The sequence below is a fragment of the Rutidosis leptorrhynchoides genome, chromosome 2 (genome assembly GCF_046630445.1).
Source record: "Rutidosis leptorrhynchoides isolate AG116_Rl617_1_P2 chromosome 2, CSIRO_AGI_Rlap_v1, whole genome shotgun sequence".
NCBI classification, from domain to species: domain Eukaryota; kingdom Viridiplantae; phylum Streptophyta; class Magnoliopsida; order Asterales; family Asteraceae; genus Rutidosis; species Rutidosis leptorrhynchoides.
In genome coordinates, this window is record NC_092334.1 from 481,559,863 (window position 1) to 481,584,577 (window position 24,715).

Below are 24,715 nucleotides of genomic sequence, written 5' to 3' on the forward strand. Positions count from 1 at the left end.
AAACCATTCCACAAGTTTCGTTAAAACATACAACGAGTTTAGTGTTTACAAAAGGCACGAAGGCCATTAATAAATGTGATACAAATTTGACCTATCCAACAACGATAGTTTTAATCCAAACAACACTTCGAGCATGGTTTGGGGCTAAACTACCCGAAACGCTAGGCCAACTTCAAAACCTCCAACGAAACATCATCAAAGGACACCTAGTGCCCAACAACCCCTTTTCCCTTATCCGCACCAGCATCTAAAAACATAAACAACGAGAGGGGTAAGCTAACGCTTAGTGAATGCAATAATTATACATGTTCATATATAACCTACTTACTTGCAATCACTTACCATACCGCATACAAGCTAGCAATTCGATAACCATGCAAACATCATGCATAAACTACTATCCACAATTCACAAGAAGCTAGCAACAACAATAGCACATAGTTCACAATTTAATTATGCTAGATATGAATTCACACAACCATGGCTAACCAATCGTACAAGGGAACGGTACTTGTAAAAGACCGTCGGAGTTCATAACATCCATTAGTGTTACTTAAACACCGCATTATCACTTGATATTGCTTTAAACATACATATTATTCGACACAATATCATTTATATTTCATAGGTTTTTACTGTTTACTAAGACATTCAAATGTATAAATCACGAGAAAAACGACAAAAGATAATACGAGCTCGAAGTTTGAAGAAAAGACGATAAACGATGGATTTAAACCAAATATATGTCGAGATAATATTACCCGAATAAAAGTTCAAGATGAGCAAAGAAAAAGAGTTCAAATGAAAAGGTCCAAATCGATAAACGTCAATGCGGGATCAAAAGAGAACAAAACATAAAATAAAAACAAGAAAACTGTCGGCTATTCTTACGCGAATCGTGTGAAGACCTACGCGAAACGCGTAGTAATTTTGCCTTACGCGGATCGTGTGGACTCCTACGCGAAACACGTAATATCTTGTCCAGATTTAGATTCCAATATGTATGGGACGGTGGCTTTTGTGTTTAAATATGAATTCTTTATCAGTGGTACAGCAAAAAAGGAAGACTATGCACTCATTTTCTCCAACTACACAATTCACAAGATTTAATAATACGGAGTACTAATAGATAGAAAGGGGAGAAGGCAGACACACATTTTAAAAGAAAAGACTACACACACAAATATACATTAGTTACTGTAATTTTTAAGTATTCTGTACCAAATTAATTCTCAGGTTCAATATTTAGGATAGTTTCAAATATTAAGGGTGTATTGTTCGTGATTAAGGGCATTACTGTATGCGCAAAAGGGGTGTTATTATTGTAATTTTCTACCGTTTAAAGTAAATGAGAGTGAAGATTTTCATAAGTATATTCTGTTAAAATTATCGTTATCAGTTTTTATCATTATAATTATGTTTGTACATTTATATTTTTATGTTTACCCTAGTATAATGAGTAGCTAATTTCCCTAGTGTTTGCTTAGATGTAGAGCCCCTAGTGAAATGGATTGTTATCATTTGTAAAAATTAAAATGTAACTTTAGTATTTTTAATATTGAGCCTAATTAAAAGAACCATTATTATATATTTGGATATTTAACCCTTGTCACTTAATTTGTTAGATTAAAATAACGAAAGTTATTTTTATTTATATAAATTAAGCTTCAACATTAAAAGTGATCTAGACGAACTTATAACTAATTTACTAACACTAAATTAAAAAGTAAGGTTCGGTGGTTTGGTTAATATCACTAGTCATATAATAGTGAAATTGTAAAAAGGGAAACCGTTATGATTTGGATTTTGGCGAAGGTCAAAACTGGGTTGGGTCTCAATTTAAATACTTAAGGACTGGTAAGTATATAAATATAATCCAATGAAAATTAGATTTAATTTAGTTAGTCAAAACTTATTATTTATTCGAAAGGAAAATATAAGTTTTATACTAAACATTTTAATACGACCTTAAAACTTAAAACAATCCATGGACCTAGAGGTGACACATTTAAGTAAACACTCCCATTTTATTTATTGTTAATTATTATTTTTATTATTCACGTATATTTATTCAGTAAAACTAAAAAGAAAATAATTACACAACTTTATAACTCAGTTTGTTCGTCACTGTTTTGTCACATCAACCATATCATACGCGGATCGCGTATAAAACTACACGATACGCGTACATATTAATCCATACGCGAAATGCGTATTATACTACGCGAAACGCGTAAGTACGATACGGGTACTGTACGAATTCTGTTAAAATTTAGGGTTTAATTATTTTATTATTATATTTAAGTTGTTAGTTTATAATTAGTATTAATTTATATTTAGTAATTAGTTTATAACTAGTTAATTATTATAATTCTTATTAATTTATATTAATTTAGTTAAAATATGTTATTTAGTTAATTTAAATAAATTTATTTTATAATTGCTCAAAACAAAATTCTAAACAATTAGTTTTATTAAAAAGTTATCATTTTATTAATTAGCATTTAGTAATAAACTTATTAGTATGATTTCAATTAATTCACTTCTAAATTAATAATTAAAATTAATGTATTCGTATAAATTAATAAGTAGTTCAATTAAATTAGGATTAAGTTATATTTTATTATTATTATGTAGTATTATCAATTCCTAATCCAAAACTCCCTTAAAATAAGTTTAACTTCAAAGACTATTAAAAACCATTGAACACTGTCTCCCTGTGGAACGAACCGGATTTACCGACAAACTAAACTACGCGGATAGGACTAGTTGCCTATATGTGTGAAATCAACCTAAAATCATTAAAATACTACATATACAATAAATCAATTCGTGTAACAAAATAACTCAAATCCGTTCATAAATAAAGGTACTGTTTCACCGCATCAACTTTTTGGCGCCGCTGCCGGGGAACGATTACGTTTAAAAGATTTTAATAGACTTTAGGTTATTCGATCCTTTTATAGGAATTCATTCCTAGAAAAGCTTTTAATGTTATGATAGAAATTAATGCATGAATTTACCTTCCTCCAACACTGAATTAACTTCTCCATATCCTGAACCCGAAAGAGAATTTCACGAACGCTTAAGAGCTCAAGAAGTAGAATCTCTCGCTGAGGATTTAGAATCACTTTCATTAGATTCTAACTCTGAACCAGATATTCAACAAATCATAGAATCGGATATGGCTGTTACAAATCAAACGATGGAAGCATTAATGAAGGCGACAAGAACAGGTCAAGGCCACGCAATCATCCAACCTACGATGACTGACGGCTTTGAAATAAAAGGTCAATTCCTTCACATGGTGACTAATACATGCCAATTCGGTGGAGCTCCAAATGAGGATGCTAACGAGCATCTTCGTAAGTTTGTAAGCATTTGCAAACTATTCAAAATTAAGGATGTCTCCGATGAAGTCGCATGTTTGAAAATCTTTCCATGGTCCTTAAAGGACGATGCAAGAGATTGGCTAGACTCATTACCAGAAGGTTATATCGAAAACTGGAATGACATGATGGACAAATTTTTGTCAGAATTCTTCCCTGCTTCAAAAGCAGCGAAATTGCAAAGTGATATAAATCATTTCAAATAAAAACTTAACGAAACCCTTTATGAAGCTTGGACCCGATTCAACAAAATGCTTAGGGTATGTCCTCAACACGGGTTGAATACATTCCAAAAAGTCCAAATATTCTATAAAGGAGTAAATGTTGCTACTAGAAAAGATATCGATGTTGCAGCAGGTGGTTCGATAATGAAGAAAACACCAGAAGACACTCACACAATCATTGCCGATATAGCAGCACATTCCCATAATTGGCATCAAGAGATAGAATTCTCTAGATCATCAACCGTTGCTAATATCGAAAGCAATGATGAAATTGCTTCTTTAAAAGTACAAATGGCAAATCAAGCAAGACAAATTGAGAAAGTAACCAAGGAAATGCATGCTATCAGGGTAGGATGTGAAATGTGCCAAGGCCCCCATCTTACTAGAGATTGTGATAAAACAACGATGGAAGAGCAAGCAAATTTCCTAGGTTACTTACGAAAAGGTGAGATGAATTTCAACGATTTTCCAGCGATAGAAGCAAATAACCGAAAATATCCTCCAATTAACAACTATCAAACTGGAGGACCTTCAGGTTTAAATAATAATAACTATCACGGAGGAAATCCGGTTTATCAAAACAACCAAAATTTCAAAAATCAAAATCAAAATCAAAGAAATCCACCACCAGGTTACAATAACCTAAACAATCGAAATCAACCTCAACGAATTTATCAAAATAATTTCCAACACAATCAACCACAACCACAACCACAAGCACTTATACAACCACAACCCGAGAAGAAATCCGGTTTAGAAGATCTCTTAAGAGATTTTATGGTTGAGCACGAGCAAACTGCAGAAATTCAAACTCAACAAATTCGAAATCAACAAGCTACGATTTAGAATTTAGAAAGAGATGTTGGAAGGATCTCACAGTTACTATCAGAGAGGCCACCTGGCGCTCTCCCCTCAAATACTCAAGTGAATCCCAACAACAATCAAACAAGGAATGAGCATGTAAATGCTATAACTACTAGAAGTGGTTTAACTGTTAACCCAGAAACTAGTAAGACCTCAGAAGTTCCTTTATCTTCTTCTAGTTTACAAGACCCTGTTGATATAGATGAACATGTTGAGAAAGAACAAGAAAAAGATGATCCACCTGAGATCATATAAAAGAAAATTGAAGAACCACCATTGAAGGTGCACAAAGCACCTATTCCATACCCGAAAGCATTAAAGAAAGACAAACTCGCAAGCCAATATAAAAAATTTTCAGATATGATCAAGCAAATTAGCATTAACATGCCACTCGCGGAAGTCCTTAGGGGTATGCCAAATTATGGAAGGTTTATTAAGGATCTCATAGCCGATAAAGGTAAATATGAAGAAGTTTCAACCACATTCCTCAACGAGGAATGCTTAGCAATTTTGCAAAAGCAAAAGATGCCGCCGAAACTTGGAGATCCTGGTAGTTTCATTATTCCGTGTCTGATGGGAGATTCAGTAATGTACGATGCATTAGCTGACTTAGGCGCAAGTATCAATCTTATGCCACACTCCTTATACTTAAAACTAAACCTAGGCGATCTAAAACCAACTAGGATGTGTATACGCCTAGCAGATAGAACTTTTAACTATCCTATTGGTATTGCCGAAAACCTACCAGTTAAAGTCAATCATTTAATCTTCCCTGCCGACTTCGTTGTTCTCGAAATGGAAGAAGATAGCAAGGTTCCCCTAATTCTAGGGCGACCATTTTTAAATACCGCTGATGCAATTGTGCGTGTTAAAGACAAAAAGCTTAGCCTAGGTGTAGGGGAAGACAAAGTTACCCTAAACATAGATAAAGCTATGAAACAACCTATCTCTTCCGATGACGAATGTTATAAGGTAGATATTGTTGATTGTTGTATCGAAAAAGAATTGCAAGAATTACTAAATGTCGACACCTCGAACTTCACCTCAATGAGTGAAGGTGATGAATTCGATGTAGAACTTGAACTTGACGAATTATTGAAAGTAGTAATCGATGAAGATTATTGTGAGGAAGAAACTCCCAAAGAAGATGAACCCTTTGAAGAAATTACCGATGGTAACAGGTTCCGAATAAAATCTTCCTTGGAAGAACCGCCAACCTTGGAGCTTAAAGAACTCCCGAAACATTTGGAGTATGCTTTTCTCCAAGGTACATCACAATTACCTGTTATAATTTCATCAAAACTTTCCGATAACGAAAAGAGTAGGTTAATGTCCGTTCTAAAAACTCATAAGAAAGCAATTGCTTGGAAAACAACTGATATTCCAGGGATTAACCCCGCTTATTGTACTCATAAGATTCTAATGGAAGAAGATTTTAAACCCGTAGTACAAAGACAACGAAGGTTAAACCCTAACATGAAAGAAGTTGTCAAGAAGGAGGTTATCAAATTACTTGATACCGGGTTAATATACCCTATATCCGATAGCCCATGGGTTAGTCCTGTACAATTAGTACCCAAGAAAGGAGGTACAACTGTCGTTCTTAATGATGATAATGAACCTGTTACTACAAGAACAGTCACTGGCTGGAGAGTCTGTATAGACTACCGTCGTTTAAACGACGCCACAAGGAAAGATCATTTCCCACTTCCTTATATTGATCAAATGCTAGAACGTTTAGCGGGAAAAGAATATTATTGTTTCCTTGATGGATTCTCCGATTATTTTCAAATTCCCATTGATCTAAAAGACCAAGACAAGACAACATTTACTTGTCCATTTGGTACATTCGCATACCGACGAATTCCGTTCGGATTATGCAACGCGCCAGGCACCTTTCAAAGGTGTATGATGGCAATATTTCATGACATGATAGAAGGAAGTATGGAAGTCTTTATGGACGATTTCTCGGTTTTTGGAGACTCCTTCGATTCATGCCTTTCCAACCTCGAGCGAATGTTAATTCGTTGTGAGGAATCAAATCTTGTTTTAAATTGGAAAAACTGCCACTTCATGGTGAAGGAAGGCATTGTTTTAGGACACAAGATTTCTCGAGATGGAATGGAAGTAGACAAAGCTAAGATCGATGTAATCTCAAAGCTTCCTCCTCCAACTAACGTTAAAGGAATTCGTAGTTTCTTAGGTCATGCGGGATTCTATCGACGATTCATAAAGGATTTTTCCAAAATCGCTCGACCCATGACTAAACTTCTCGAGAAAGACAGTACATTCGACTTCAATGATGAATGCTTACAAGCTTTCTCCATTCTAAAAGATAAACTTACGAATGCGCCCATTATGGTATCACCCGACTGGTCCAAACCTTTCGAACTAATGTGTGATGCTAGTGATTTCGCGATGGGAGCTGTTTTAGGTCAACGTCAAGATAACAAATTTCAACCAATCTATTACGCAAGTAAAACACTTACAGGAGCTCAGTTGAATTACACGACTACTGAGAAGGAGCTCCTTGCAGTAGTTTTTTCTTTCGATAAGTTTAGATCTTACTTAGTGTTATCTAAAACAATTGTTTATACTGATCATTCAGCCCTAAAGTACTTATTCAAAAAGCAAGATGCTAAACCTAGACTAATTCGTTGGATTCTTCTCCTACAAGAATTCAACATTGAAATTAAAGATAAAAAAGGAGCTGAAAATCTCGCTGCAGATCATTTATCCCATCTTGAAAATCCTAACTTAGAAACACTCGACGAATCTGTTATTCACGATACTTTTCCGGACGAGTTCCTTATGAGAATTGAAATAGAAGAAGAAATTCCATGGTTTGCGGGCTATGCTAATTATCTAGCCGCGGGAATTCTTGTTAAAAATCAAACTTATCAGCAAAAGAAGAAATTCTTTGCTGATCTGAAGTTTTACTTTTGGGAAAACCCTAACCTCTTTCGTATAGGAGCTGACCAAGTTATTCGTCGATGTGTATACGGCAAAGAAGCGCAACAAATTCTAGAGCACTGTCATGAAGGACCGGCTGGTGGACATTTCGGACCAAGCTATACAGCCAAAAAGGTTTTTGACTCAGGTTTTTACTGGCCTACAATTTTTAAAGATGCATACAATATGGTAAAAACTTGTGATTCTTGTCAAAGATCTGGAAATATCTCCAAGAGAGACGAAATGCCACAACAAGGCATCTTAGTATGCGAAGTATTCGACATATGGGGTATTGACTTCATGGGTCCATTTCCCGCTTCTAACAAATGCAAATACATTCTCGTGGCAGTCGATTACGTTTCTAAATGGGTTGAAACAAAAGCCCAACCCACTAACGATGCTCGAGTTGTTGCCAGCTTTCTTAAAAATCTTTTCTCACGTTTTGGGATTCCAAAAGCATTAATCAGTGATCGTGGAACTCATTTTACAAATCTACTACTAGAGAAAGTTCTTAAAAAGTACGGAGTTAATCATCGTTTTTCAACTTCTTACCACCCTCAAACGAGTGGTCAAGTTGAAAACACGAACAGAGGTCTTAAACGAATTTTAGAAAGAACGGTTAAAAATAATCCAAAAATCTGGCATCGAAAGCTAGATGATGCACTTTGGGCATTTAGAACTGCATTCAAAACGACCATCGATACTACACCTTTGCGATTGATTTACGGTAAGGCGTGTCATCTACCTGTCGAAGTTGAACACAAGGCATACTGGGCTCTGAGAGAATGTAATACCGACCTTGTAAAAGCCGGAGAAAACCGATTCTTGCAACTGAATGAATTAGATGAATTAAGACTACAAGCGTATGAAAACTCTAAAACATACAAGGAGAAAACTAAAAGATGGCACGATGCACGGTTAAAAGAAAAGAAAGAATTTGAACAAGGGAATAAAGTATTAGTATTCCAATCACGTTTTAAGTTTTCACCTGGGAAACTTAGATCCCGATGGACTGGACCATATATAATAAAACAAGTTTTTCCATCTGGATATGCAGAATTATATAGCAAAGACGGTGGAACTTTCAAAGTGAACGGTCATCGACTCAAATTATACTTTGAAGGAATCAATACTACGGAAAGAGACGAGATCACATTCTACCCTAAGGACAAGTAAATTCAGGGTAACTTTAAAGCTTGTTAACTCCATTCTCAAACTTTATTTTCATCTTTAAGAGTGGGGTTCGTTTGGTCTTTCCCTAGCAGACACTAAAGAACTAGTCTTCTTCCTCCATTCTACCTTTTTATTTTCTTCTTTTCGTTTTTATTTATTGTTTATTTTCAAGATGCGCAATTAATATGTCTACAACCACTTCTTTTTAATGTGCGATAAAATTTTACCGAGAGATGTGGTGTTAGATATAAAGAGAAGATGCGATCAGACGAGTAAAGAAATAAGGCAAGAACTTAACGAGAAAAATTATGCCAAAGGAAAATCAAAATCAGCTAAGAAACGTCGATCACGTCATTTGGGCAAATGTGTAAAATGTGGAAAACCAGCTCATTATGGAAATTGTCCAAAGAACCAGACGGACTCTAATTTCGAGTACGTAACCTTATGCCGAGAAGGGCCTTTTAAATGTTCAAAGGAAAACCTCTTAAACCAACGAGGTTACGCCTACGAAGCCATGGGGGCGAAATGGTACGACTCCACTATGAAGCAAATCGACGCGATTTCACAATCTAAGTCTTTTTCTCGCCAATTGTGTTTTTGTGCATTTTTTGTATTTTTGCGTATTTTTGTATTTTTGAATTTTTGTGTGTTTATGTTTTGGTGTGTTTTAGTTTGTATTTGTTTGTTGTGCTTTTATTAAAAAGGGTCTACCATTTAAAATTGATAAACCTTGAGTTTAACCTGTTTTCATTGAAAACGATAATGCTAAGTGTAATAACTGAATTGTCGTTCTTCAAATTGCACGAAATTTATTGTTGGATTCATAATATATCTTTTAAATGGTAAACCACTAAAAACATAAGAAAAATTAAAACTACTAAAAATATACTTTTTATCAATAACCGTAAAGATATATAACTTGTAAACTTTTGTCGTGGATAATGATAGGTGTAAAACCGAGATTGTCTCTACCTAGTTGATAGGAAACAAAGTTTTAAGTCTGAAAATTAGTTGATTTAAAAGTATATATATATATAAAAAATATAGAGTGTATTTTAAATTCATTTAATTTTTATTTTTCATGTACTTGTTTTTAATTCTAAATATTAATTTTCTTCTATAAAATTTTAAAAAAAAAAAAAAAATTTTAGAGTGTTTCATTTTCAAGTTGTTTTTGAAAAATATTAAAACTTTAACTTTTAAAGTATTAAATTATAAATTGATATTAAAAATTTATAAACGGATAAAGACTAGGTATAACAACCGAAATTTCCGTTACATCAAATATAAATTTAAAATTGATATTTTGAAATTTAAGTACTTATAAAGTTTAAAATATATATATATATATATATATATATATATATATATATATATATATATATATATATATATATATATATATATATATATATATATATATATATATATATATATATATATATATATATATATATATATATATATATATATATATATATATATATAATAAAAAAAATTATATAAATAAATAAGAATGTTTTTGTTTTTTATTTTTATTTACATAAAATATTAAAAAATTTAACTTTTAAATTATTAAATTTTATAAATTAATTTTTAAAATTTATAAACGGATAAAGACTAGGTATTAGAACCAAAATTTCCGTAGCAACACATATAAATTTATAAAAGCAATTTTAAAGTTTTAATTGATTATAAAGTTAAAAAAAAAAAAAAAAAAAACCAAGTATAACAAAATTTATAAACCCCATATGTTTAGAACTATTTATCACATGTTTCTATGAAGTATTGCAGATATCATCGCTTTGGAATGTATAAACCTGAATATCTCGTTAAGGAAGTAAAGTCTTCCAAAATGACACACTTGCTAACCTATGTTAGAAGATGTAGTCCAGAACAGCTGTAGGTTGACGAAAAATCTTGAAAAGTCATCTCTATCATTGGCTGGAAATTCACCTCACCTCAGCATCAAACAGGGTTTTTGGTGGTCAGACTTATCCTAACCATGAGATGGATCTGTCTCGTACAATGGGGGGGCACGTTGCAAATTAGCTTTTAAGACTAATGAATCTAATCCTCAGATGGATGATCTCCGTAAAGATCAACCGCATCTATGTTTGACCGCGATCAACATACATATGCCATAATAAATTGAGGTGTGCAAACTCATGGTTCACCGATGATATTTGCACACGATATAATTTTACTCTAAAACTTGTGCTATTTTATGAATTATATTGTGTAAAACCATTTTTAGGACATTCGGTTTCAAGTTCCATGATACTTCAATTATGGGGGCGGATAGCTTGCTAATCGCCGACTGAGACTACGGTTTTCAGTTACCCTCAACCGGAATTTGAGGTTAAAATCGAAAAACGTGTCTAGTGTAAAAACTAGCATGACATTTTATAAAAATCATAAAACGTTTTCACAAGGTCCAATTTTCCCTAAGGATCCAAATTTTTAAACCTTAATCACGAATTTCAACTTTGTTTCTGTTGTCAGAATTTCAATTCGTGTGGTGTGCGTGTGATTCAATAAAAATTGTGTAGTGTTTCCAACTTATTCCATATCGCGTGTGTTTTATTTCGTGTAGTGTGTGTTGTGTGATTTAATGTTCGATAAGGAAAAATATGTAATGTTCCGATTCTATTTAGAAGATGTAATTGCTTGAGGACAAGCAACGTTCAAGTGTGGGGTATTTTGATATTGCTTTAAACATACATATTATTCGACGCAATATCATTTATATTTCATAGGTTTTTACTGTTTACTAAGACATTCAAATGTATAAATCACGAGAAAAACGACAAAAGATAATACGAGCTCGAAGTTTGAAGAAAAGACGATAAACGATGGATTTAAACCAAATATATGTCGAGATAATATTACCCGAATACAAGTTCAAGATGAGCAAAGAAAAAGAGTTCAAATGAAAAGGTCCAAATCGATAAACGTCAACGCGGGATCAAAAGAGAACAAAACATAAAATAAAAACAAGAAAACTGTCGGCTATTCTTACGCGAATCGTGTGAAGACCTACGCGAAACGCGTAGTAATTTTGCCTTACGCGGATCGTGTGGACTCCTACGCGAAACGCGTAATATCTTGTCCAGATTCAGATTCCAATGTGTATGGGACGGTGGCTTTTGTGTTTAAATATGAATTCTTTATCAGTGGTACAGCAAAAAAGGAAGACTACGCACTCATTTTCTCCAACTACACAATTCACAAGATGTAATAATACGGAGTACTAATAGATAGAAAGGGGAGAAGGCAGACACACATTTTAAAAGAAAAGACTACACACACAAATATACATTAGTTACTGCAATTTTTAAGTATTCTGTACCAAATTAATTCTCAGGTTCAATATTTAGGATAGTTTCAAATATTAAGGGTGTATTGTTCATGATTAAGGGCATTATTGTATGCGCAAATGGGGTGTTATTATTGTAATTTTCTACCGTTTAAAGTAAATGAGAGTGAAGATTTTCGTAAGTATATTCTGTTAAAATTATCGTTATCAGTTTTTATCATTATAATTATGTTTGTACATTTATATTTTTATGTTTACCCTAGTATAATGAGTAGCTAATTTCCCTAATGTTTGCTTAGATGTAGAGCCCCTAGTGAAATGGATTGTTATCATTTATAAAAATTAAAATATAACTTTAGTATTTTTAATATTGAGCCTAATTAAAAGAACCATTATTATATATTTGGATATTTAACCCTTGTCACTTAATTTGTTAGATTAAAATAACGAAAGTTATTTTTATTTATATAAATTAAGCTTCAACATTAAAAGTGATCTAGACGAACTTATAACTAATTTACTAACAGTAAATTAAAAAGTAAGGTTCGGTGGTTTGGGTAATATCACTAGTCATATAATAGTGAAATTGTAAAAAGGGAAACCGTTATGATTTGGGTTTTGGCGAAGGTCAAAACTGGGTTGGGTCTCAATTTAAATACTTAAGGACTAGTAACTATCTAAATATAATCCAATGAAAATTAGATTTAATTTAGTTAGTCAAAACTTATTATTTATTCGAAAGGAAAATATAAGTTTTATACTAAACATTTTAATACGAGCTTAAAACTTAAAACAATCCATGGACCTAGAGGTGACACATTTAAGTAAACACTCCCATTTTATTTATTGTTAATTATTATTTTTATTATTCACGTATATTTATTCAGTAAAACTAAAAAGAAAATAATTACACAACTTTATAACTCAGTTTTTTCGTCACTGTTTTGTCACATCAACCATATCATACGCGGATCGCGTATAAAACTACACGATACGCGTACATATTAAACCATACTCGAAACGCGTATTATACTACGCGAAACGCGTAAGTACGATACGGGTACTGTACGAATTAGGTTAAAATTTAGGGTTTAATTATTTTATTATTATATTTAAGTTGTTAGTTTATAATTAGTATTAATTTATATTTAGTAATTAGTTTATAACTAGTTAATTATTATAATTCTTATTAATTTATATTAATTTAGTTAAAATATGTTATTTAGTTAATTTAAATAAATTTATTTTATAATTGCTCAAAACAAAATTCTAAACAATTAGTTTTATTAAAAAGTTATCATTTTATTAATTAGCATTTAGTAATAAACTTATTAGTATGATTTCAATTAATTCACTTCTAAATTAATAATTATAATTAATGTATTCGTATAAATTAATAAGTAGTTCAATTAAATTAGGATTAAGTTATATTTTATTATTATTATGTAGTATTATCAATTCCTAATCCAAAACTCCCTTAAAATAAGTTTAACTTCAAAGACTATTAAAAACCATTGAACACTGTCTCCCTGTGGAATGAACCGGATTTACCGACAAACTAAACTACGCGGATAGGACTAGTTGCCTATATGTGTGAAATCAACCTAAAATCATTAAAATACCACATATACAATAAATCAATTCGTGTAACAAAATAACTCAAATCCGTTCATAAATAAAGGTACTGTTTCAACGCATCATCACTAATCCCCCCGGGTGACGTCTTGAACACCGCGACTAACTCACCCTCATGACAATGTGGCTTCTTGAACACCGCGACGATTCCACATGTCAATCAAACCATGAGTGGTGACTTGAACACTGCGACATACACTCCCATGACAATGTGGTGTCTTAAACACCGCGACAATACTACTTCTCAATCAAACAATGAGTAGTGTCTTGAACACCGCGACAATACTACTCGTTACTTAGAATGTGGTGTCTTGAACACCGCGACAATGCCACATTCATACTACATAAATAAATATATTATATACGTACACGCATAATTATTCCACTCACCTTAATACAAGGATGATGATTATGCACTTCCGAACTTTAAAGCAATGTACCTAATACATTAAGTACACTTTCAATACATAACTAGTGGAGCTAACCACATTACTTACACTTGAGCATTTAATGACCCATTAGCATTAAATAGCTCACTTACACTAAAACCGCCCATAAATGGCCAAGACACATATTAAATCACTAAAGCTAGTGATTTAAAGTCTACTAACTTTATCTAACGCAAACTTAGGGTAATTCATACCCATTTCGCCCAAACTAGGTCAACATTACTCTTTTGACCCATTTTAATACTTAAACTTACATATTTAGTCAAACATGACCCATTTACAATTCTTCCTTCAACTACAAGTGTATTAGTGACTAAAAACACCATTTAACACTTACAACCTCAATTCATAAGACCAAACCCTAGATTATAGCTATTTAGGGTTTCTTTTCATCAACATAACCCAAATTCACCCATATTACCCCCAAATGGGTCTTACAAGTTCCAAATGAACTAAACCCTAGCATAAACTAATTAAAACTCAAAACATACAGTTAAGACTTACCAACACTATCAACTCGTAGCTAAGAACGAGGAGAACAACTCTAATTCTTGCTCCAAAGATCAACTCTAAATTTTTCACTCTCAAATCTCACTTGAATCTAAGTGGGTTTTTTTGTTTTGAGAGAAATTGGAGAAAGAAAATGGAAAAGAAATGAATTAAATGAGATAAGTGGTGGAGATTAAATGCTCCAATCAGATCTATACGTAAAAAGATGAATTTGCCCTTTAACCACTTATTTTAAAAACAAAATCCGGAACCAGCTCACCCAGTGGGTCGCGGTGCGACCCCAATTGTCGCGGCGCGGCAATTAACGTATTTTACGAGCTGTCTTAAACCACTCCTGACTCAGATTCTAGTTATTGGTCGCGGCGCGGCCTTCTTCTCCGCGGCGCGACATTTAAAGGAAAACTCGACCCTTCTTATCATGCCTCCTGACTCTGGTTTGAGTTCAATGTCGCGGCGCGAAAAAGGCTTCCGCGGCGTGGTATTGGCCTTCAACTGACCCATTCAACATCTTTACACAACTTAACGATTTATTCAACTTGTACACCTTGTTCACGCTTCCTATGCACGTCTAAACTTCATCTTTTAGTCTCACAAGACTTAACATCAACAAATACCCATGCATATATTCTAAACACATATATATACACATACATATTCGTATATATATATTTACACAATAACTAGCACTTAGGTCTTTTAATCACATACGCACAAGTTATAAGCGTACTAATAAATAAGTTTGTACCTTTAAATATGTACGGGAAAAACGGGATGTTACAGATTTGACGGATTAAGGGAACTAGTGCTAGACGAGGCACACAAGACAAAGTATTCCATTTACCATAAATCCGACAAGATGTATCAAGATCTTAAGGCACTGTACTGGTGGCCTAACATGAAAGCTGACATCGCTACCTATGTTGGTAAGTGCTTGACTTGCGCTAAGGTCAAGGCTGAGCATCAGAAACCGTCAGGACTGCGGACACAGCCAGAGATTCCCCAATGGAAGTGGGAAACTATTACTATGGATTTTATCACTAAGTTACCCAAGACTGTGAGAGGTTACGATGTTATTGTTAATCGTCTCACAAAATCAGCTCATCTTCTACCAATTAAGGAAACGGATAAGATGGAGAGGTTGGCACAGATCTATATAAAGGAAGTAGTTTCCCGACATGGAGTGCCGATATCCATTATTTCTGACAGAGACAGCAGATTTACACCTAGATTTTGGCAAGCTTTACAAGATGCCATGGGAACCCGTTTAGACATGAGTACAGCGTACCATCCACAAACTGATGGTCAAAGCGAGAGAACCATTCAGATATTGGAAGACATGTTAAGAGCATGTGTTATTAATTTTGGGATTGGATGGGATAGACATCTACCGTTAGTAGAATTTTCATATAACGATAGTTATCACGCAAGCATAAAGGCATCGCCTTTTGAAGCACTTTATGGCAGGAAGTGCAGATCACCCGTATGTTGGACTGAGTTAGGAGTTAGTCAATTGACTGGTCCTTAGATCATACACGAAACAACCGAGAAGATCGCGCAGATACAAGAGAAACTGAAAATGGCGCGAAGTCGTCAAAAGATTTACGCCGACGTTAGAAGGCGAGATTTAGAATTTCAGGTTGGAGACAAAGTTATGCTCAAGGTATCACCCTGGAAGGGTGTAGTGCGTTTTGGTAAAAGAGGCAAGCTAAGTCCGAGATATATTAGACCGTTTGAGATTACCGAAAGAATTGGTCCAGTAGCATATAGGCTGAGACTACCACAAGAACTCAGTGAGATTCACGACACTTTTCATGTTTCCAATTTGAAGAAATGTTTATCAGATGAAAGTTTGGTAATTCCTTTAGACGAAGTACAAGTTGATCCTAAGCTTAATTTCATCGAAGAACCTGTTGAGATTATGGATCGCGAGGTCAAGCAACTAAAGCAAAGCATAATTCCGATCGTTAAAGTTAGATGGAATGCCCGTAGAGGACCAGCATTCACGTGGGAGCGTGAAGACCAGATGAGATAAAAGTATCCGCAACTGTTTCCCGAGGAGACGGCTACGGTGGACGTGCACTAAAATTTCGGGACGAAATTTTTCATAACAGGTGGGTAATGTAACAACCCGACTTTTTCCGTTTACATTCGTTACTTCTCCGTTAAATATTTAACGGTGATTACTTAGACTTTGTGTATTTAAAAGTATTAAATGCATACTTGATCCTAGTGGATTACATGAATTAATATGTTATATTAATTTATGAACTTATTTCGGATAGCGAGATAACTAGGAAACGTTACGATTAAGTTAATCGCCTAGAAAGCTTTTCAGTCTACGGAACACAGAAAAACGATAAAATAATTATTTTCAATAATTATTGACTTTAAGAAAAACTAATTTAATTTATTATTTATTTAATGAATTAAATCCGGTGATTTCGTTTCAACGACTAGTTAACGTTTCGGAGACCCGGTACGGTTAACGGCACTCGAAACGGACCACGCGCGTACAAGTAAATAAGCAAAACGATCCCAGGAACACCCCTATAGGGCCATATGGCCGAACCCCCCATCAACTCCCTAAATGGACCTTAACTTGGGCTACAAGGTCATTAGTGGTTAATTAGGCCCTAACTTGATCTATAAATAGAAGCTAAACCCCAAACCCTTCTCCCTTTTCTTTTTCTTGGTCGACACTCACCTCTCCCCTCTCCCTCTTTGGCCATCGGCCATCACAACACCACCACCACCCTCAAAAGTTGATTTTAGAAGAAACCCTGTGCACGAACGTTGTTCTTTGCGTCATTCTCTACACGTACGTACTATAAAATTGTGATTTTAAGGTATAACTAGTAACCTTAATTTTATTAATTCAGATTTTTATTCAATTACATAGTGTAATCAAGTCTAGTGCTCAATTAATGGTGTTTAGTGTTGTAATTTATCGTTTGGTTGCTTGATTGATGTGGTTTGCATGAAAAACGAATTTGTATTTTAATGACCTGATTAAATTGATATGTCAACTGATCTTTTAATATGTTTAGATGGATAGATATTGAAAAGTTATTAATTTTAGACTTTGATTTTACGTGATTTCGTTATCGTATGCTCAAGATATGCTTAATCGAAGTTTTGACTAGGTTATGCTTGTAATCCGAATTTTTTGAGTTGCATGCTTTGTGTTTTAGTTTATACAAAGTGTACTATTGTATTCCTAATGAAAATTTATGCAATTCGGACTTAAGATTTGCGTTAAAAGGTTTTGTAATGCTCCCGTTATGTCAAAACAAAGATTTGGTTTTTAAAGTGAGCTGAATCAGTTTTCAAAGTTACATAAAAATTGCTAGAGTGAACTAGGAGTTGATTGAGACTTTGATCTTTTGGAATATGTAGGTTTATATGTTAATTGACATATTTCATTTGTATGCAAACTTGTAAAAACGTGAATTTCCATGAGATATATGCTCATCTAAGTGATATGTCTGTTTGATGAACAAAACTGGAAGGTCTATAAAAGATTGATTAAACTGTACGAATTGGCTAAAGAGATGTCTTTTTTTATTTCACCACTAAAATTTTGGAATGTTTTGAGATAACTCCAAATGGCCGTTCATCAAAATCTATTTTCTATATTTTTTGAGAAATGTTTCAAAACTGACGCGTGTGCTGAAACTGATTTAGTAAACCATAACTAGACCCCTTCTGACTTTTAATTATCGTATGAGGCTTTGGCCAGACTTTTTGGAATCTATTTTAAGTATAGATGTGATCTGGAGTTGGTCATAATTTTATGATTTATGTGTTATGAGCTATAGTTGAATCTTTCTACGACGTACGTATTTCGAAGGCATGCTTTAAACTGAGAATGTGCAATTCGCTTAACTATAAGTTGTAAAGTGATACTTGACCTAGGTTTGACATGTTGACCATGTTTTCATGACCTACTGAGATGTTTGACTTTAGTTGACCACTTTGACCGAGTTGACTTTTGGTTTGACTTTGGTTGACTTTTGTTGACTTGCTTGGACTAGTTGACTTTTACTTGTTTGTTGAGTCAGTCTGAGCACTAGGACTTTGCGTACACTATGGGTTGACATAGTATGGCCTATATGTGTATACTTAAGGTGACTTACATGATTAGGTTGCGTTATTCGATCGAGATTGTTCGACTATAGTACGTTTTGCTAAGATATTTCAGGTGCTCATGCTAAGGTGAGTCTACAGTCCCTTTTTCATTAACATTTTTGGGATGAGATACATGCTGCTTTTGAAACTATTTTAAAACTATTTTTACAACTATATTACATATTAGGCACGAGTAACTTACCAAGAATATACATATGAGTTCAGATCAAAAATCCCTTAGCTTGATTATATTAGTTACTTTGTAAGCTCGACTTATAGGGACGGTACCGTTAGGTTTGACAAACCTCACCTCAACATAACTGGTGCTTATTTTGTTGTTACTCATACACTTGATCGGCGTAGCGCCATGATATGGTAAACTAAAGACGTGGGCTCGGCCTACGCAAAGGTTAAAGCTTTAAAATCAAGTGCTCATGATAAGTGTATATTATTACGAAGCTTTTTAGAAATCTCGTGGCCTAACTTACGATGAATGTTACTTAAACATGATGTTTACAAACTTAAAACTAGACATGGTAATGTCTACAAATAGATGAAACAAAAAGAATTTTTGATGTCACTCACAGTTGAAACTTGACATCTTACAAATAGTTTATTACTTAGCATTTGCTATATGCAAACTTTTGAGATTAAACCTTAGCGGTTTATTCGGAACAACGATTTTGAGAAATGATTTTTGACGAACGATATATGGAAACTGTTTTATGAAACATACGAGAACTATTTACTCAAACTTGTAGATTCACTCAACTTTATGTTGATCCGTTTTGCATGTTTTATCTCAGGTATTAGTTGCTTCTGCTGTAGAACCTTGCTGTTATGTAGAAGTCAAGCCAAGCATTGGGACCAGAGTTAATACGTCGTTAGTGGATTCTGACGGGGTATTACAATCGATCCTATAACCCATCTTCTGATCTCTCCATCCCTTTCTGTACGTACGAAAAAGAAAAAAAAAGACGATCTACTTGCTTGTCTGCTTCGGCTTCCACAGTTCCACTCCTTCCAGTTTTCTGTTTCTGATTTGTTTAAGAGTTTAAGCCTTTAAGGTAAGAAAAAAATTGTGTAATTGATCTTTTTAAAATTGTAAAATTCTCTGAATCAAATTTAGGGTTTAATATTCATAAATCTGTATCTTGTTCAATTTCTGTTGTAAATTGTATTTGTTATTTTTCTGTTTACTCTGTTTAATCAGTTAATATGTATCTTGTATTATTGTTGTGAATTGTAATTGTTTAAAATTCTAAAATAAGCTTCCTGTAGGCTGTTAAATCAACAATTTTTTATTGTTAATTGTTATTTGTTAATAGATTTGATTGTAAATTGTTATTTGTGAATTAGAGATCATTTATTAATTTTGTTATGTGTAGTAATTGTTTTGTTATTCATTTATTTGAAATAGGCAGTAACATTAAGTCAGTAACTAAGTTTTGTTATGTTGAAATTTGAAATAGGCAGTAACATTTATTTGAAATTGTTTTGTTAATAGATTTGTTATCATTCATGTTTACTTATTAGTTTTGTAATGTTGTTGATTGTTAATTGTTAATAGATATGGAAGATTATTTTAAAAGAATGAAACCATCTTCTTCGACTCCTATTAATGTTGTTGATATGGAGAATCTTCCGTGAAATCCGGTTGATAGAACAAGAATTTTGCAATATAATGCTAATCAAAGAAACGAGATAAGAAGACAATATTGGGTTAGAGGAGCTACTCAACCAAAAGGTTATGATTTTCCATCCACAAATGGTAGGCGTTTTGTCAAAGCTTGGTTCGAAAAATATAATTGGATCGAGTATAGTATTAAGGCGTATAAAGCATATTGTTTGTGTTGCTACTTATTTAGAGATCATTTTGAGCACCAAGGTGGTAGTGAAGCATTCGTGATGGACGGGTTCAATAATTGGAAAAAGACAGAGAGACTTAAAGAGCATGTTGGACATGTGTATAGCTTTCATAATACGGCACTACAAAAATGTCAATCTTTAAAGAAACCAAATCAATCTATTGCCAACGCCTTTAATAAGCAAGATGAAAAATCAAAAACAAAATATCGAATGCGGTTGAGTGCTACAATTTCTGCGTGTAGATATTGTTTGAAATGTTCTCTACCATTTTGTGGTCATGATGAGTTAGAAAAATCTATTTATAAGGGAAATTTCTTGAAATTGATGGACGTGATCTATATTCATAATGAGGAACTCCGTAAACTACCGAAAGCTCCGGGAAATAACAAATTGATGTCTTCATACATTCAAAAAGATGTTGTTAAGTGCTTTAAACAAGAATTACTCGAATGTATCTTTAAAGAAATTGGTGATGGTGTGTTTGCTTTGTTAGTGGATGAGTCTAGCGATGTATCTAAAAAGGAACAAATGGTTATTGTGTTACGATATGTTGATGCACAAGGATTTGTTAAAGAGAGATTTGTGGGCCTTGTTCATGTAAAGGATACATCTTCTTTTTCTCTAAAAGCTTCTATTGATTCTTTTTTTTTTTTACTAAACATAAAGTGAGTATGAAACAATTGAGAGGACAAGGTTATGATGGACAAGCAACATGCGAGGTGAGTTCAATGGTTTAAAAGCAAAAATCTAGGAGGAAAATAAATCGGCATATTATGTACATTGTTTTACTCATCAATTCCAATTAGTGGTTGTAGCGGTTGCAAAAAATATTTAGGCATAGTGAACTTCTTTGACAAGATAGCTGTTTTGTTAAATGTTGTTTGTGCTTCTTGCAAACGAAAAGATATTTTGATAGATACGGAGAAAGAAAGGGTAAAAGAACAAATTGGTAGTGGTAAACTAGAAACCGGGACAGGATTGAATCAAGAGCTTTCTCTTACACGACCCGGATATACTCGATGGAATTCTCACTATAATACACATGTTCCTTTAGTTGAAATGTTTCCTTCCGTTATTAAGGTCCTTGAATTTGTTAAACAAGAAGGAAATAGCGCTTCTAACCAAAATCAAGCGATTGGTCTTTTGAAGTATTTAAAGTCATTTGATTTTATTTTTAATTTACACTTAATGTTGTGCATTTTAGAGTTGACAAATGTTTTATAGAAAGCTCTTCAAAGAAAAGATCAAGACATTTTAGAAGCGGTTCAATTAGTGGAGTCAACCAAAGAAAAATTGCAAGAGTTAAGAATAAATGGGTTTGAACTTTTCTTAACGAAAGTGTCATCTTTTTGTGAAGAACATGGTATCCGAATTTTGAATATGAATGAAGATTGTATTAATTCAAGGAGACAAAGGGAGAAAATCACTAATCAATATTATTATGAGATAGAGTGTTTTAACACCGTTTTGGATATGCAAATTCAAGAGTTTGGTGATCGATTTAATGAAGCTAGTACCGAGTTACTTTCTTGTATGTCGGCGTTGAATCCACGTGATTCATTCTCGATGTTTGATTCGGAAAAATTAAGATTGTTGTGTGACTTATATCCAAAAGATTTTACTAGTGCGGATAAGATTGAACTTGAGGATGAACTTCAAATATACCATCATAGTGTCCAAAAAGATCCAAAGTTTAAGGACTTGAAAGGTATTGCCGACCTTGCTAGAGTGATGGTGGAAACAAGGAAATATATAAGTTATCTGTTGGTTTATCGATTATTAAAGCTAGCATTGGTGTTACCCGTTGCGACCGCAACTGTTGAACGATGTTTTTCGGCAATGAAAATTGTAAAGTCGAACCTATGCAATCGTATTTCGGAGGAATTTCTTAATGCTTGTTTAATTTGTACAATTGAAAGAGAAGCTCTAGCCGAAGTTAAAGATGAAGATGTAATGAAGCGTTTCCATCATATGCGTTTACGTAGAGAAAATTACTAGTTTAAGGTATATTTCGTGTCGTTTTTTGGTTTCATTTGTTGAATTTTTTTTTTTTTTTAGCTTTTGTTGAAAATTTTTGCCCCCGATGACCGAGAATCCTAGTTTCGCCACTGAATGTACGTACTTCTTTTAGTCCATACATATAATTACAGTTCAAGATAAAAATTGAAAGAACAACAAATTTTACCAACAAAGCATGCTATAATTTTGTGGTGGGCACACTTGATTATAGAACAAATAATAACAGTGTATTTATACAAGAACTTAAAACATGAGCTCGATATGTACAAGGTATCTCCTCACAATACTTCTAGAAATATGCAAAGAGGGATTAAGGTGAGTGAGATTGTTTCTACCTACAACAGCTTCTCCCCATAGTACAATATCTAAACATTTAACCATAATAGTTCTACTCACATAATTAAATATTTTAAGTACAACTAAGACCAACATTACAACCATGCAGGTTGTGCAAAAATAAAAATTATACATAATCTTATTCCCCAAAGCAGGAATACCCACTGGCTATGTATGTACACCAAGCTAAGAATACTAATATGATAAAAATTAGAAGCTTTTTACTTAACCTAATCAGATTGATGTGTGACCAAAATTGAAGAACAACATGTCGGTGAAATAAACTACTTTCTTGCTTTAAACATTGAAAGTAAACTGAAAGCATTCAAACATGTACGATCGTGAAAGCTTCAATAAAAAAAATATACATGCTTTACACATACAGTTTCGTGAATGATGCAATATATCTAATGATAAACATGAAAGCTTTAATAGATATATACCGTAAACTGAAAGCTTTAACAAAAATAAATACATGCTTTACACATACAGTACCAAAACAAATACGATCTTGAATGATAAACATGAACATACATACCATGAAGATGCAATCGATTGTGGAAGAAGAGGCGTATGTGATCGAACAGAATGCAATCAACGTGTGAAAATACATGCTCAACAGAAACTATTATGCCAACTATTTGAGCCGTATGGACAAAATAAGGTCCAAGGGTTTTTATTTACTCTAAAGGGTATAAATTGTAGTGTGTGATCTATAACAAACTCACAAGCTAAACTATCAAGAGTAAGAAAACAACTGTGCTTTTGTGGTATGTAAATAAAGTAAAGGAAATATTGGAATAAGAGTTTGTTGCATTTATTCAATAACATAGCTAGGCTATTTATAGCCTTAAAGAAATCACCTGCATACATAAAAATGGGAACTACTGTGCCTCTCCACTCTCCAACGTGCACCAAAATACTTGCTAGTAGACTTGTTTCTATTTGACCACAATATCCGTTCAATGCAAAGACTACTTCCAAGTAGCAAAAACTAACTGACACCTAATTTAATAAAATCAACTAATAATAAACTAAATCTAAACTTATGACAATGCATTTATTTTTACTTAACCTAGATAACCACTTAACTATCAAAATTACCCAACAATCACCCCCGTAATTTTGATAGTATCTTCATCAAAGGAGTACCGGTTCTTCTTCTCGAATCAAGTGTGCTTCTTTGTCGTTCCATTTTGTACACTCGCTTTTGAAGTGTCCATACTCTCCACACTCATAGCATCTAAACCCACTCTTATCATGTGACGACCCCATCAAAACACTTAACGGATCCGTCAGTTGGTCCCACAGCTTGATCGGACTTAAATGAATTAAGTAAATAAAGTTGCATTCTTTTATTTCAAAAGTTTCCTAAAAAGGAAACAAACCAAAATAAGTAGTTTCAAAACAACCAACCATAGTAATAAACCAAAAGTTGACACAAAACCTTGCCAACAAACCCACAAGTTTAAATTATCCAAAAATAGAATGCAAGCTTAAGTTTCATAAATCGTTTCATAAAATCTGCCCAAATGCATGCAGACTCTTCTAAACACAGCGGGAGCATCACAAAACTCAAGTACCTGTGAAAACATGCAAGTAAACTGTCAACACAAAGGTTGAGTGAATTATAGGTATAAATAATAAGTAAACTTTAGACCACAAGATTTAAAAAAAATGTTAGAAAACATTAAACATTATTCCATTATCAATGAGCCACCTGGTAACCACTTAACCCTTTATTTACCCTTGCCAAACACAATAAAAATATACACTTGGACAGTGTATCTACAACAAATTACGAAGTACTAAACATTCCGATTATAAATTGCTAGCGCGACTAGCTCG

The 24,715-nt window shown here is 33.4% G+C and overlaps 1 protein-coding gene across 1 annotated transcript; it reads left to right on the forward strand.

The window, feature by feature from the left end:
• The first annotated feature begins 20,551 nt into the window (after nt 1-20,551).
• Nucleotides 20,552-22,612, forward strand: LOC139889432 (uncharacterized). The gene is made up of 4 exons (XM_071872387.1): nt 20,552-21,177; nt 21,319-21,592; nt 21,737-22,462; nt 22,571-22,612. Exons 1-4 carry the CDS (start codon nt 20,552-20,554, stop codon nt 22,610-22,612), a joined length of 1,668 nt encoding a protein of 555 aa, XP_071728488.1.
• The last annotated feature ends 2,103 nt before the right edge of the window (nt 22,613-24,715 follow it).

Coding starts and splice junctions, on each gene's coding strand:
- LOC139889432 (XM_071872387.1), top strand. CDS start 20,552: ATGGACGGGTTCAATAATTGGAAAAAGACAGAGAGACTTAAAGAGCAT. Junction 21,178..21,318: donor TTTTTTTTACTAAACATAAA/GTGAGTATGAAA, acceptor AATTCCAATTAG/TGGTTGTAGCGGTTGCAAAA. Junction 21,593..21,736: donor TGTTTCCTTCCGTTATTAAG/GTCCTTGAATTT, acceptor AATGTTTTATAG/AAAGCTCTTCAAAGAAAAGA.